At 37.5% G+C, this 17204-nt stretch overlaps 1 protein-coding gene across 2 annotated transcripts in view; it reads right to left on the reverse strand.

Annotated features, from left to right (window-relative positions):
* Positions 1-252: 252 nt before the first annotated feature.
* Positions 253-17204, reverse strand: part of COL12A1 (collagen type XII alpha 1 chain) — a 101014-nt gene continuing 84062 nt past the window's right edge. For both annotated transcript variants that reach the window (XM_063389479.1, XM_063389480.1), the window contains 9 exons: positions 16412-16465; positions 15193-15246; positions 14002-14073; positions 8112-8147; positions 7953-8019; positions 6199-6387; positions 5038-5106; positions 3803-3973; positions 253-1387 (listed from right to left, as the gene is read on the reverse strand). In XM_063389479.1, the coding sequence (XP_063245549.1) occupies positions 1206-1387; positions 3803-3973; positions 5038-5106; positions 6199-6387; positions 7953-8019; positions 8112-8147; positions 14002-14073; positions 15193-15246; positions 16412-16465 (894 nt within the window). In that variant the 3' untranslated portion in view covers positions 253-1205. The remainder of the gene's footprint in view (positions 1388-3802; positions 3974-5037; positions 5107-6198; positions 6388-7952; positions 8020-8111; positions 8148-14001; positions 14074-15192; positions 15247-16411; positions 16466-17204) is intronic.

Genomic DNA, 17204 nt, shown 5'->3' on the forward strand with positions numbered 1-17204 from the left:
AGAGTTGATCTCATTTTCCTCACCAAAAGCCTTGCAGACTGAATTTCCCAAAAGTTATTCATACCTCAGAGAGAGGAGGCATCTCCTGCTTTCATCCCACCACCTCTAGCCACCACAGCCCAAACACCTCTTGGACTATTCCCATTCTAATTGATTTTTGATGCCTGGCATTTCCAAATTATTGAGTAAAGAACACTAATACAATACAAACACGTCAGTCCCACAATGCCTTTCAAAAAATGAATAGACACATACATTTTCAGTAGTTTTATTGAAAAATGCCTCTTTCATTTCAGAAATAAATAATATAAGGCAGTGAAATTCACAATTTGCAGTTAAAATATAAAAGCAGCAATTCTATATCCATAGTCTTGCAAACAATTTCCAACTGCTTCTGGTAACTAAGAAACATTGTATTCTGAAAAAAATAATCCATACTAAATATACAACATAAACATGCAATTCCATCTCTGCAGGATTGACTGCAGTTTGGCATAAATGTAACTGTGTCTACAAACAAGGAGATTTCAGGTATTATTAAACTGTATGCAGTTGATACGATGATTTCAACTACTTAATGTTTGTGGTGTTTAGAGGAGATGTATAAGAGCAGTATATGCTCTGCAGATTGTAACTCAGAATAGAACAAAATTACAATGATACTGGAAGGAGAGGGAAAATTTTGGTTCTTTTAACTAGATATTGCAGACCTGTGATCTGCCTGAACTGAAAACATGCATTTGAAAAAGAAGAAAAATGTAGAGCTAAAGCAGAAAGTCCTTAGAAAATTTGCAACAGCTCTGTGGTTATTTTTGGTTTGGTTTTTGGGTTTTCTTTTTTTAAATGTATTTGTTTTTACATTATTTTAATGAAAAGGCAGCACTGGGATAACTGAATGCACACTTTAATCTGTATGCAACCACTATAAGCCACAATATTTTACAAGCATTTCCAGAGCAACGTGAAGTGTTTGGGTATACACATTGCTATCCCCACATAAGCGAGATACAAACCAGGGGTGCATCTGATATGAAAAGACCAGACAACCACATTGCAAAAGGAATGATGCACTCTCCCTGTGTGTATCTGCAAATGCAAGCACAGCAAAACATAAAAATAAAAAAAAAAATTAAAAAAAAAAAAATTAAAAAAACCCAACAAAACAAACCACCAACCAAAAAAACCCCAAACAAGACACAGATCTTTTACGGTTTTGTTTTTGCATTTCTTGACAGTGATCTTTTCCAGCGCATGTGCTCAGGGTATTCTGGTGAATGCATTTCAACTCCATAGTCCTCATACTCGTCCTCTCTCCTTTCTGACTCCATAGGTACTATAAAGGGTTCCCCTTCAGGCTGATAGGGTCCACTTTCAGGCACGTATGGTTCTGGTTGAAAATAGTTGTCCGATTGAACATAATAGTTATCGCATGTCTTTGAATCCACATATGCAATGAAAATTAGTCTGTCTACTTAATGTTAGTTCAACCTTATTTTCATATAATAAATATATAAATAATTAGTTCACTGGGGGTATTTATCAGTTTTGCTCATGAATGATTTCTTTGCAGTAAAATAAGAAAAGCTTTAAAATTCATCTTGAAAGGCTTTGTATTTATAATACACAAAACAGTGCAGAAAGAGTCATAAATTAAGCAAGGGACAAATCATGGTAAAACTATTAATAAAACCCAAACAAAACCAAGAAAATCAAATAAAATTACTATTTTACAGCTACTTCAGTAAATCTAAGCATTGGGCTTTATTTTAAACTGCATAATTAATAGAAGACAAGGAGCAGGTAAAATGAAGAGATGGGTTTGGCATATACTAATTTTCTCTGAGAATGGGAAAGTAAGTGCAGACATAGCTATCACCAGCGGCAATATACAGTACATGTCATTTTGTCGTGCTGTTCCTCGTAACAAACCGAGTTACAGCTGGTGCTTCAGGAACACCAAAAACTACAGCAAAACAGAAGAAAAATTATTATAAAACTTTGGTATTTATAACTGCAGTTACAGATCCAACAAGATTACACATAAAAAAAGGTATATGTCCCAATGTTCAGACATGTTGGTAACAAGAAACAGACAGGTAGGTTTCATAAGTTGTCAAAGATGTTATTCTGGCATACAGCAAGCAGCAGCAGGCTTTTATGCAAAAGTATCACATAGAGTTGTTAACAGATTTTAGTGGATACAGTCCCATACAAATCATCTACAAGCCACAATTAGTTTACTATTTACATAAGTTATTTCTCATTTTCCAGGTTAAATCTGTCTCTCTTCTAATGGCATTACCTTTGCTGGTTAGTAGTTTTACAAGCCTCCTTCGCCACTGAGGTTTTTGGTGGTCTAGGTCTTTTTTAAAAAAGAAAGACTGTCTATTTTATTATTGAAATGCAATAGGCTTAATGAATTGACGTCACTGTCCTTTATCTCATTCATGAGTTGTGTTAGTAAAAGTATCTCCCCGTTCTATGAGGTCAACATGGTTCAAGAACCATATCCGTGGTGAAATATCCATACGGACTCATTTTCTAATAAGCACGTGCGCAAACATCTCAGAAACAGGATTTTCATGTATTCAAACTGTAAGCAGCACTGGCGACTTAGAAAATGTGTTAGCCGAAACCTGAAACAGGTCAAAGATGATGTTAGTCTTTTAAAAAGTCCATCTGATGTGCAAAAACATACTTTCATCCAACTAAATACATAACAGTTAAGTTTTAGGCATATATTTATATATGTATACAGAGCTGCTTGCTAGAAAGAACACTTCTGAATCACATGTACAATTTTCTTTATATTTCATTTAAATAAGAATTTTTTGTGAGATCTGCACAACCACCTGGCTCTTTAACCAGTATCATTGAATCTGCAAGTGTGTACATATATATATATATTCTTTTCTTTTTCTTTTCATAGACACATGCACAATTACACTAACAGCAAACCATATCCAATAGTAGTATCACGTACACTAATTTTGAGATCTGGCAAGGCATACATATTAATTTGTTAACAATACTGTGGTCCTGAAGGATCCCCATGTTAAAATATATTAGAATCATTCCAGTCAAAAATTGGTGGTCACTGTGACCCTTCATTTTGTTTCCAGAAGCAGCCTACTGCTTTGAGCTATGTCACAAAGTGGAAGGCTTATATGACTCAGGGATAATCAGAGACTCCATGGTGTTTAACTTGGTAGATATTGTAGGACAGTGGTGCTTTTCAGTTGTCTGCACTGTTATCACCAAATGGATTTCCTTTGAGGAAATTTTTTATTTCAGGAATCAATTTTGTGTGAATAATCCTGACATGGCTCAAAAAGAGACACATGGAAACTGCCAACCACAGCATTCCTTTTATTTTTCAAGAGAAACATGGAGAATTCAACCTTGTTCTGAAGACGATTGGAAGGGGTGGTGATGGGGGGGAAAAAAGAAGAGAAGAAATTGGTCACTTAAATCCTATGAGCAATACTACCAGCTAGCAACCATCTACATTAAAAAAAATAACCCAGAAAAAAAACGAGACTACGACATTTGCTCACTACTTCCTATTTAAAACAAACCATGCATAACATCAAGTAACCCTACACCAAAGTCTAAGGAGCTGCTCATATTTCTACACATTACAATGAGGCAGGCCTGCTCACTGCAGCCATCTCCTCCTGACTCGGCATGTTCAGATTAGCAGGACTGCTTCATGTAAAGCAGCTCAATATAAACAGCCACATCTGTGAAAGCTATAAAGCTTAACCTCAACAAGGTGAAGGTTAAGTTGTTCATAACCTACCTGGGAATCCTTGGCCATTGTAAGGGATGCTAGCACACTGGGATGAATCACAATATCCTGGTGGCCCTGGGGGACCCCGAATACCCGCATTTCCAGGACGGCCTGGAGGCCCTGGTGGTCCTCGTGATCCTGTGGAGCCTGGTGGACCAGTTCTAGATTCTCCTTGTGGACCTAATTTTAGAATTGAGAGGTTGGGAGGTTGTTTTCTTTAAGAGCCATCTTGATAAACCAGCTAACAATAGTTCTGTCTAGACTACAGAGCCCAGGCTGCCTTTGGTGAGAAAGCACTCGTACTTTGTTGCTATATGGGAGTCAACAGAAAGAAACACAAAAGAAATCTAGACATGTGACTCATCATGGGTTACTTCCCTGTGTGTGGCTTATTTAAATATTTATTCTTAGAAACTAATTTAGTAAGGTTTGAGCCAAGTAAGAAACATCATTGTATTCTCTGGTTAATTTCCCCTTTGTGCAAGATATGATGATCTCAAGGGAAACTATTAGATTAGACAAGCACACTGGATTTCAATTAAAATGTAGGAGTACATCAATTATACTGCCCAGTAGCCCCAGGACAGATGAGCTAATGTTTTTTTTGGAACCAGTCTTATTATGGTTAGCAGAAAAGTAAAGCTTCAAGTAACTGAGGCTACAATTTGTTGCAAGCATATTATGGTTCCTGTAATGAAAAGCCATTTTAGCCTAGTAAACTACAAGCAGAAACCAGTGATGAAGCTGATTTATGCCAAGAGCTAAACAAAATTTCATAATGCAAAAACTAAAACTAATAATCAAATCATCTGTCTCTATTATCCAGCAATTCTACATGTGAGAGTATTTTGTAGTCCAGCAAGTAAAAAAAAAAAAAAAACACCACAAAAAACCAACCAAACAAAAAAACCTACCTAGGTACTACAAAAGAATCATCTGATAAATATTTGGACAATCTATTTTCATGAAACACATTTTCACAAAACACATTTTCACATTAACAAGCATGCCAGATGACTAAATTAAAAATAAAGACAAATACCTATTAGCCATGTCCAAAAATCTTTCTAAATTGCTATTTTTGTGGTGGTTTCCTATAAATTTATTAGAGTAAACTGTAATACATATGAAAAATGTGTAGTGGGCAAAGAATATTCATTCACCATATCTAGTATGGTTCTCTTTGAAAAAATGTTTGCTTTTCTCCTACTTTTCTGTAATCTGACTAAAGAAAAAATATTTACCAGGTGGTCCCGGCAAACCTCGTGGTCCTTGGGATCCAGTCCCTCTTTCACCTTTCTCTCCTGGGATTCCTACAGAATAATAAAAAGGCAATGAAAATCAAAAAAAGGAAACCACATCAACAGACCTTTCTTCACACTCTCTCACTTAATATTTACTCCCCATGATTTAATGCAACAAGAGTGGTTAAAATTTATGTTCTACAGATGTTCAAATATGAATTTGGGAAAATAATCTGGATATAAATATAGTAACTCAAGAATAAAATAGGATGTAGTTGTAACTTAGCACAAATAAATTCTCTCAAACATAGAAAAGTTTTGGGATACTGAAACACCACAGAATCTTCTTATTTTAAACTACAATCAGAGGGTATTTTCAGTCTTGCATACTTCTGCTATAAAGGATGGTTTACACTTTCTTAGGAACAGTTATAATGAAAAAAGTTCAAGTAATTCTTCTGAATTCCTTGATTTATTACTAGCCTTTTTAAAAGAGTATATAAAATATATCATAGAAAACATGGCACTGAGTCTATGCTATAGTAGAATAGTAGAAATAAGCAAATGCCACAAAACAGTACACTACGGAAACTCCATGTGATTGCAGTGATCCAAGATAGCCATAAAGTAGGTTTGCCCATACATTCACATTCAGTTCAGTTGCTCCCCTCCCTCAGATTATTGTAAAAAGCTAAGGATGTTGATGTAATTCTTTAGAATCCTACACTATATACTTGTTAATGGCTCATTTTCTCTCTTAATCAGTGTTCTATTTTGCAAAGAGTTGTGTTACTCCAAACAGCCTTTCAAGATGCAGCTGATTAGTGCCAGAGGAGATCTGAGAACATTTGCTCTCCTGGGATATTATGTGGAAGTCTCAAACAGCAGCCAAAATGTTACACCAATTTGAAATTGGTATATACCATGTTATACCAAGAAATTATGTACATGAATTATACCATGTTATACCATGAAACCTGAGCAAGAGAGAGACAGAAGAGCACTGATCTATTTAACCTTGTCCTTCAGTACATCAGAGTCCCTCAGGCAATCCAGCTGGCCTAGCAGGGCTTCCTAGTCTGACATAGTAAAGGGAGCAGAGTGCTCCTCTGGCAGCCTCTGCACTACATGCACAGTACAGCTGCCTCAGAATTTATTCACCTCTTTCACCAGGTGGTCCTTGAACCCCAGGAGGTCCTGGGAATCCTGGTCTTCCTCCGGGTCCAGGTTCTCCCCTTGTCCCAGCAGCTCCTGGGGGACCAGGTGGACCAGGTGGCCCTGGCTGGTTTCGGTTTGAATAATAATCATTCGGGATTTGATTCAGCATTTGATTGAACCGGTTCATTTGACCTTCAAAAGAAAATAAAAATGTGAAATAAGTGACAATCTTTTATCAGAGTAGGAAGAAACAAAATATTATCTTTTGTAATTAAATCCTATTCTTGTTCCCATTCAATAAATTAGCACAGATTAATTAGAAAGACTTAAGATGAATGTCTGATAAGAAGGCTGAGCATAAATGGAGGAGGGTGAGGGTCAGGGAGGAAAGGTAAGGGAGCTTCTGGAAGCCAATGGCATTAAAAACATTATCACAGAACTACTAAGATCAAAAAAGAGGCATTTCTTTACTCTTGCTCTTGGAGTTCTCTTTAGAGGTTCTTTTTACTCCAAAGAACGCAAAGGATTTCCTCCACTTCTAAAACTGTATATCACATTTCTACATACTTTCAGACCTCTGCAACTACCACAGGCAATATGAATTACTCATGTGTAGAGTTAGCAGCTCAGTCAATGAAGTAATTTTCTTAAGCCTGTAGGATGCACAGGCTTGTACCTATATACCTTCTGCATATGGGCAAATTTCATTTCCAAAAAAAGGGATGTGTGAACAAAAGCAACACCATTTTGAAACTATGCAGGAAGGAAACCTTAATGGAGTGACACATCTGATTAGTATAATGTGTCAGTCCTAGCATAACACTGAAGAGATCAGCTGAACATGAAAAATGGAGACAGGGATACTCTAGGAAATGTTAAAAGATCTTGGGCATGATATCTTATTCATAAGACTAACACATTCACAAATGTACTTTACTTCTTCTGCGATGGCTAACTAATAGACATGTTTTTATTAGCAGCCATCACAGACATTTTAAAGGACATAATTTCCTCCTCGCAGTACATAGGCAGTCTAATGATCCAAAAGCTATATCTGTATTCCTCAGTCAGTCATTTTCCCGTGTAAGAGATACAGTATTAAACCCCAGTTTGCCTCTGTCTTTCTTGGTAGGTCTACTGATAGCAAAAGCACTGCTTCAGGGTCAGACAGCCTCTGTAGAAAACAACTTCATGGGCTGCAGAGCTGCACTATGTGGCAGTAGAGGACTGAAATTCAATTCAGAGCTCTTTTCCAAATAAATATTGTTTCTACTTGCATAGCACCACTGATTCTGTGCACATATTTACCCAGCAGTCATCTGTCTTTCCCTGCTGGCAAAGTACCTGCAGTAAGCATCCTTTTTCTCATTGGTTTCTTTCTCTTGAGGATAAGACATGTTTAATGAGAAAATATATGTTGATTTTATTGCAAAGATAAAGTAGTTATGGACCAAAATGACAAAGGCAACCTCACCAGAATGTTAGCACTCCATGTGTATTTCCAAAGGTCACAGATTTGTTTCAACTCAGCTTTTTCTGTTGTTCTGTGATTATCAAGCTAGCCTCTAGATCTGGCAAAAATTTGCTGCTACATTTTTTTCACCAAATCGTTTGCATTGGAGAGCTATCAGACTGATCAAGCTCTTGCTTGTACTCTGTGGCCAGTATCTGTCACTTGAAATTTAAACCATTGTATTCTCTTTTTAAGAAAGTAGTTAATAAGCTGTATGGGATACAAAGCAAGCAACACTGTTTACCATTTATCAGTTGTTCACAAACTTGTCTTGCAACAGCTCGCATCATGTTTTGAGAAGCAATATCACCCTAAATAATCAAATGCAAAAAATTGTTTCATTAGCAAGTGTCTATAGGGTTTAATTTTAAAATTATGAGAATTGACTTTTAAGCAGACTTACTCTGTCACCTTTTTCTCCCTTCATTCCAGGTGCACCCTAAAATAAATAAATAAAAATTAGACAACTGAAGGATTATGTTATTTAGCCCAAATATAAGTTTGAGATTTGTAATTCTAGAAAAAGTTTTTACTGCTTCAAGAAGAAAGACCTGCTTCTCTTTGAACTTTTCCTTTCAGAGATGCTAAAACAGATACCAGAATAAAGTGGAGAAACAATGATCTTTTGTATGTCCTCAAAGACACTAATAGATGCAGAAGAAAAAGATCTGAAGGAAAAATTCAAACTAGGACCAAAAAATGGATGTATTCTGACACTTGGATCACAGTGTCAATTTCAAAGTTGTATTTCTAGCATTATATTTCAGTAAATGTTCAATGGTCTTGTGTGAGTTTTATACGACCTCTTAATTTTAAGACAACTTATTACAAAAGGTATTTTAGGAAGGATAACACATGTCAAGGAAGGGTAGTTGTCTTCTTCAATCTATATGAAAAGGATTCTATATTAAGTGAAATAGAGTTATGCAGAAATGACACATAACATGGAGAGAGTAATTATTCACTTTATAAAAACAGCTTCCCTCTTAATTCTCAACCATTTCTAGTCTTAAAAATGTCTCATAGAAATCTTAGTTTTAGCTCCTTTATAATTACTGGCATTTGCCAACTTTTCTCTAACAGCACTTTCCATTTGCCTTTGAATAGTTTAGTGGTTGCGGGGTTTTCAGTTTTCAAGAATATTATGTAAGAAGCAAACTAGAAGGACTGATTCTAACTTTTATATTTGTAAGTGTATATGAAAAACACCATGAATAATGATGGAGCTAGCATGAGTTCACATTGATTTTCATTTCTAGCCTAAATTACTACTTGAACAGAAAGCATATTTCAAAGGTGAAAGATCAGTTTGGTCATATGCTACTCTGCATGGCTCTCCACATAGTAACACACACATCCTGAGGGTTACTGCTTTTCACACTGTAGTATTTCTTTAAGGAATCTATTTATCACCATTAACAAAGCAAAGGCCAAGTGTGGGCTGCAGCTGTTTCTCATAACATTCCTACAGTACCCGCAATTAATTTCAACAACACGAAACACCAAATCATTCCACTGAGGTCACAACAGACACCCCTCAAATGTGGTGACACTGTTTCACAGACTTCTATCGAGGGTTTGGGCAGACAAATGCCCTTGGGATACGTCAGGGTGTGAACTTAGTGTGGTCTCTGAGCTTCTCTGCTGCACACACCTCCCCCATTACATGCCACAGAAAATATGAGACAGTTCATCCATCACTGAGTTAAGTAGATGTCATACGGTACATTTGCATCACGAATAACAGATTGTTCTTGCAAAATTAATTGTACAGACTCAAATGAAAAATTTAGAATGGTGACACCATAAATGTGCCATTGGAATAAATTATGCCACCAATGAGGCAGCTGCTAATATGTACAAAATATACCCATGAAGATGATGAATATCTTTTCCCTTCTGTCCTTTCCTTTTCATCTATATTTTTCCTACTCTGTGTAGTCCATGGGGAAATATCTGTCTTTTAATTTTAGCTTATTACAGCCACATGCTGAAACAGACTATGGACTTGAAATGCCATACCATAAATAAATGGTAACTAAAACCATCGGGAAAATATGACATTTCTGTCTGTCATTCTCCAGAAATTAACATTGTGGTAAAGGATGATGTACTGAAGCTCTAAAAAACCCTTAATTTGATTCCCAAATAAACAGACATTAACGTGTCATTCATAAACTATTACATGTACCTGAAATATCTATTGAACAGAACTGTAGGTTTTTTAATTGCACTAGTCTATTACATGAAAATCTGGGGGGGGAATGGTAAAAAATTATTCAGGCTTCTCTTTCTGTTTGAAACTTGCCAATTTTTCCATCTCCTACAAGCATATTCCTCTAAAACTGTCTGCTGTGTATGTATTTATAACACCTACTTGTTTTATTCTCATTCTTCCTAAGGCTTTCAGAGTACGACCTTCTACCAAATGCAAGTCATACAGTACGTCTTTTTTACATTCACTAGGTAAGTGCAGGCATTATAAATCAGATTTCTCATCTACTATCTTGAAAATATCCTGATATTTACTTAAAATGCTCTGTTCAAATTTCCTTGTCAGAATATTCACACACTAGAACTATACGGAGAGGAGAGGAGAGGAGAGGAGAGGAGAGGAGAGGAGAGGAGAGGAGAGGAGAGGAGAGGAGAGGAGAGGAGAGGAGAGGAGAGGAGAGGAGAGGAGAGGAGAGGAGAGGAGAGGAGAGGAGAGGAGAGGAGAGGAGAGGAGAGGAGAGGAGAGGAGAGGAGAGGAGAGGAGAGGAGAGGAGAGGAGAGGAGAGGAGAGGAGAGGAGAGGAGAGGAGAGGAGAGGAGAGGAGAGGAGAGGAGAGGAGAGGAGAGGAGAGGAGAGGAGAGGGCAAGGCAAGGCAAGACAAGGCAGAAAAAAGTGTGCAAATTTAAAATGTTCAAATCCTATATACTGTTTCTGGAAATATTTTTGCTCACTGGTCAAGAAAAGATTGTCAGGCTGTCTTCAACTACAAGCCATGTTGGTAAGACAGCGAGGTGCTCTGGTAACAAAAACACAACATTGTTCCAAACTATTGACCACTAGGTCCTCCAGCAAGGAAAATGCTTATACTATTCTTTCATTATAAGTAATGCACAGTCAATTTTAAAATTCATTGAAATAAGATGAGCCTCATTCTTCAATTTGTGATCTTGCAAACACACGCTGATTCAGCCTTGTTACAGCCTATTTGGAACTCAATTTACGATTTGAAGAGTAGAGGCTGACTGGCCATGTTAATAAAAAAATGCATTTTCCACCTGGATATTTTAGAAACAAATTTTAAAAAATTACAACTGCAATTACTGAGTTACTATTTGCATCTTCCACCCACTTGGTTATATGCCTCTTAAATTTCAGTTTATTTTCTTTTAATAGACAAGAAGTGCAGTTTAGCCAACATTTTGACACCATTTTGAGAAACAGCAGCTGCTGCTGGCATTCTGTTTTGTTGATATCTGCGATGAGGGAGTCACTTGGGGTCAGGGCAAGGAAAAGCTGGTTTATGCTGCATGTGGGATTTTTCTGAGCTGTGGGATGAAGGCTGGGGCTGCAGCATAGTTCTACTGCTGAAGGAGGACAAAACAAAGGAAGTTTTGCTATTTTTACTTTTAAAGATAATGTGCTCAATTGTTTTTCCCAAAAGAATGTTTGCTTCTCTCAAGAACCACTAGCTCATTGCTCCCAAAGCAGTGCCTTTTTGAGACTTCATCTAGGACATCTGCATAGATGGATGCAAGAGCAGTGAACACATGGCAGCAAAGAATGCAAAATTCTCGAAACCTGCATGTAACTCACAACAGACTTGGACTACCTTCGAAAGGTTTTCACAGGTTATTTGGTCCTGGAGGCATCAGTTTAGTAGCACCTTATTTATTAAAATTAAATGCCTTGCCTTTTTCCCCAGGAACCATCAAAATCAATAAAGTCAGACCCTGTTGTCAGAGAGTCTGTTTTATAAACAGGACAGCTCTACCTTAACTCAACTTAGTCTGCCTATCCATGGTTACTGTTTTCAGTCTCACACCTATAAAACAACAAGTACTGGAACTTTTCCTCTCTAATAGTCCAACATCTTCTATTTCCCATTATGTTTATTCATAGGAAATATATCCATTTCTTCCTGAACCAATATCCTCTTCTAGTTTAGTGAGTCTTTCTTACGGTTGATGGTTGTCACCTCGTGTTATGTGTATGAATCACTATGGAATTCTCACTCTCTGACCAGACAGATGACAGATATTTTAGTTTTCTCTAGGATAGCCTGCACAGTTCTCAATAAATCACCAACTCATTTGTGTTCTTACATTCCTTTTTCAGTCATTTTGTTGCTTCACTGGAAAAAACACCTAAGTTTCTCTTGGAGGTACTTGTAAGCAGACCAAAAAGCCAAATTTCCTATTTCCATGAAAACTCAGTTAACACTTCTAGGATATACTTGTTCTAGTATAAATACACAGTGAAGTAGAGAAATGTTTACAGTATGGTCTGTCTCAGCTTAGTACTTTAGTGGTATTGAATAAATCAGGAAGCAGCTCCAGCTGACCACATTCACTGGGAGTAACTTCGTAACCCCAAGGCTGCTCATAATTTGCAGGTAACCATATTTTTACCTGGAATGCAATATCCCTTGGTTTGCAGGGGTCTTTCTCCTGATTTTCATTTAATAGTACTAGCAATACACACTGTTCAAGTGGAAGAAAAACTGGCAGGATCTGGTCAAAATTATTTATTCCCTGTATTTACCAGAGGCAATGTGAAGCCTCATTATCATTCTCTTCAGGCAGAATTATGATTCATGACAGTGCAAGTTGCATTTGGCTGTCAGGCTGCACCTTTGGCAACTGTAATACTGCAAACAAAGGAAGGCCTTGAAATTCTGTCCACCAGGAATCTGATAAAACATCTGTGGAAGGTGCAAGCCAGAATTCCTGCTGGGATCTGTTCTAGAAACATTAGAAATGGTAAATATGATGTGCAGTGTCCCATTACAAGAAAGTGCAATAACTGCTGGGGAAAAAAAATGTATTTCTAATTGAAAGGAACTCCTAAGAATTAGAGTGCAGGAGAATTTACACATGGTGTTTGGACAGGAGTTGACTGCCTTGCTTTGCAAAAGCCTTTAAACTGGCCTTGTAAGAGAGAAGAGAATCAGTTGCCAGATTTCCTTCTAAACACATTATTTACCTGCAGATCTTTGCTTCTGAACTGGGTTAGCTATCCATTGTCCCAGGTGAAGGACAAATCAGACACACCTGACAATTTAAAGCTCCCTCGTGAACAAAGCACAGCATTTTGTGCTCTAGTCATGTCTATTCAACATCTAACCAAGCACGAGTAACCCATCAGCAATGTGTGTCTACAGGCAGGAAAGCTTCAAGACTTTGCTAAGACACTCTGTGTCCTCTACTGCAAGGGGAAATGGAATTTATAGTCTGGCAAATACAGACTGAATTCAACGTGTGTATGAGAAAATGACCCAGCTTCCAGGTGCTCCTGGGAGCCTCCACATGCTCCTGGGAGCTTCCACTTCATGGTCATCAAGTTTCCCAGCCTGCTACATATTCTTGCAAATTATCCAGCTTTTTATATACAACTACACTGAGGCATGATGGAAAATTCTAGATGACTACCGTACATTATTCACAAGTAATGAATGACTTCTCATTTCACTTGCTCTCTCCACTCCTGACTCAAGCATAATATCTCAGATATCCTGTAAATGAATCAAATTAAATTTCTCCTGAAACTCTTGGTGGAAGGAGGACCTCCTGCTCTTTCTCCCTGTTCAGGAAGCACTTTAAAAGTTTGAAAAGAACCACAGAAACCACTCCTAAGTAATTCTGAAATAACATTGTAAAAAGAATTAAACATTTGCAAAACAGAACTGATTATGTAATATTATCAAAGATTGTCATCCTTCAGCACTATCACTTTTTTGCTGCACACACATGCACCAATGTAAAGACTTTACGATAATTTTGCTGACCTAGTTTTTCATGCTTATGCAGTGTAGAAATGAATATATGTCTTGGCACATAATAGCCTACGATCTTTTTAGTGGAAACCAAAGACCACAATTTCCAGCCCCAACTATTAAACTCAGCAAAATGGCATACTATAGAAATAAAATTATTTTTTAAAAAGTCTTGTGGGTTTAGGTCAGCTCCACTGTATTAACCACCATCATAAGTGCAAGACAACTATTTAAAACAGCAGAAGTCTCATGTTCATCAACAGACTATAATTTTAAATTTGATACTCTAAGTGTATCATTATCTTACTGGTGTCCCACGATCTCCTGGTTTCCCTGGTTTTCCACTTGGGCCAGCAACTCCTGGAACTCCAGGAGCGCCCTGCAACAGAAGACATGTGCAATGAATTTTGGAAATACACAACCTAAACACTAATAAGAAATGTGTTACTATATTGAGTACAAAGCAATATTGAAAATGGTTCCTACAAGGTTGTTTTCTGCTAGGTACATATCAGGCTTAAATTTTTTTTATGGAACAAACAGATTGTTTCCTCTTGGAAATGTATTCTTTTACATAACACCACAGTTTAACAGGCATTTCAGCACTGAAAGATGCAGAGAGTGTGTATATGTTTTTGGTATTATTCTTAATGGCTGATTCCTAAAGCAGTACAAAACAGTTTGGCCTTCTGAGTCCACCTAGCTGATCTGTGATCTGTGTAAAAATCCACAACAAGAAGACCATAAGGCATTCTTGTGACAGTAGATAAATATAAAATGTAAAAGACCATTATCAGATTATGTGACAAAAGCTCACGTGCACATTCACAAAGGGACATGAGAAAGACAACTGTGGGGGAGTGGGGCCAGCGCAAATAATACCCTGCCTTAGAGACTGCTGTCTATACATGCAATGCAAATATGTGTTCTGTGTGCCTCTGCCTTCTGGAAATGCACCTTCCAGCTTGTTGTATGTTGGTCTTGGTGGCATGGAGCTGCAGCAACTTGCCTATCTCAGGCTGTCTGATCCAAGATTGGCTTTTCACTAACAGTCAGTCTCTTTTCTAGCATGGTCTCACAAAACACAATGAAGCAGCTCTTTAAGCAAAAACTAATCCTCAAATACTCTCATCAAGAAAAGCTTCTATTAACGGTGTTTGTTTTCACCAGTGTACAATAAGTACACTTAAGTAATAAGCCAGTTGGTTTCAGAAGACCTAGCTATGCATTTAAAGATAACAGCTAAAGAATTAGATAAACTGGTTTTTCTCTTATTTACCCTGGCAGAAATCAGTTTCAAAACCACTATTACAAATGTTTATGAATATATGCTTTGCCCAGCTCTCTACTCACCTTCTATCAAGAGTTTTTCAGACCCATTTAGGAGACTGATCAAAGGATCCACTTCACATTTGACATAAATTAAAAATGTCAATGTGGCTCTCTCTTGGCTCAGATCTCTTAATTCAGAGTATATCAAAGACAAAATTATATTTACCGCTGGTCCTGGTGGGCCTCTGGGACCTGTGGGACCATCTTTTCCTGTGAAACCCTATTCAAAAACAAATGCAAGATTAGAGAAAAATTGTCTTTACAATTATGTAATTGCAATACTCCTGATTACCACCAACATTTCTTTTAAAACCTGTGCACAACATAAGCTATAACACAGCTATCACAAATCATGCTGTAGAAGGTTATGGAACAATGAGCTTCAGACACTTTAGACGTTCAGCTGCTGTTGATTAACTGAAAATTAAATCAATGTTTCTTAACACTTTTAAGAAAAGGAATCATTATTCTATCCCAGAGAAGCAAAACCCCTCTTTTCACTGTTCTCTCATTCCCAGTTTAACTGGACAATCAGTGGTTTATATTTAACTGGAGAGCCACCTCCCTCTCAGATATTTCCCCTGCAAGGGTGAATACTGAGAAATCCAACATAGCATTCACACGTCAGTGGTGATGGTCCATGACCCACCAACAGTACCCTCTTTGGCAACTGGCTATCACATAGTTGTCTTTTCATTTCCAGCTATCAATTCCCACTAAAGGACAGATATAAATGCATATACCAGCTATTAATTTTGACTGTAAAGGCAAATAATTGTTTCGGTCATCTTAAAGGTGATATTCCACTGTGACAACAAAAGAGATTTACTTGACTTCAATTAGAAGAAAGGAATTGCAACACCTCCACCTGTGTATGCCCTTCATTAGGAAGACATTTCAGAGTTCTCCATCCAAAGAAACTCCTGATAGCCAAATGTTTAGGGGCAAGCCTGACCGTCACAGTAAGTTTGGCACAGACAGATTCCTTACCAATATGACATCTCCCACATGTTGAGATTAGCAGAGTTTCAAAGGGACCTCCTGCAGCAGCAACAATGTGGGGAAGACAGCAAGGCTGAGTCCCTCTGCAGAGCCCTGCCCAGGGGACATACTGCTCTACGGGTGAAGGCAGCTGAGAACCTAGTCAGGGGAGGGAGCAGGGCGATTTTTACAGAACCCATCTGGCTACAAATAACTGTCTGGGGAGGTTTTTACCCCTGGGGTGTTTCCAACCCTCCTTTTATCTCTCCAGAAAGGATGCTGATAAAAGGACTCCTCTTGGAAAAACATTTGAAAATTGAAAGATATGTAAAGGGGGAAAATCCAACAAAACACAAAATTGACATTACTTGTTCTTTTCAGAACATAAACTGAGGAAATCTTACCCTTTCTCCTGGAGGTCCGACTGGTCCAGGTGGACCAGGTAAACCTGGCGTTCCCTGGGGGGAGAAAGAGTGAGAAATTGTAACAAACATCACTGCTGTCATTCCGTATATCTCAAGTATATATGTTCTTTCCTCCCTTTTGTCTAATCTCATTGTACACTAACATGTAGCATTGCTTCCTACAGGACATTACTACTCCCTAAAAGTATATTACTCAGGGTTATAAGGACTAATGAAACAGCTAAGGAATACAAAGCCCTTGGTCCATGACTGACCTTACCTGATATATGAAACTAAGTCCACAACAATGTTTAAGCATTCCTCATATAGTCTTTTTATCATCAGTAAAGTTAAGGACAATATAGTAATCAAGGAATATTTATTATTCCATGACATGTACATATCAATGACCTTAGATTATCTATAAATTTGGCGGATTAAAAAAGGACCCTAATTTTTTCTCCTCCTTGTATAGTTTACAATATAGAAATCTGCACATAATTGAACTTTGTTTTCTTCTTTCAGAAAGCATACAATTAATCTCCCAAGGCCATTTGAATTCCAAAAGTAGAAAGTAATTAGGAAACATTGATGAAAAAGGGTCCAGCAAAGGTTCTGTAATCTTTATTTTAAAGACCTTTAACAGCAAGTGGTCAGAAGACTAGAGACCTTCCTGGGGAATTATCAGAGTACTTTCCCTAATCCAATGGTCTGTCATTGTGCATTCACAACTGTCCAGATGGACATTTGGCTTGACAAAGCACAGCTGTTTCTTCATGTTTGCTGTTTTGAA

Source organism: Prinia subflava, chromosome 2 (assembly GCF_021018805.1).
Source record: "Prinia subflava isolate CZ2003 ecotype Zambia chromosome 2, Cam_Psub_1.2, whole genome shotgun sequence".
NCBI lineage: Eukaryota > Metazoa > Chordata > Aves > Passeriformes > Cisticolidae > Prinia > Prinia subflava.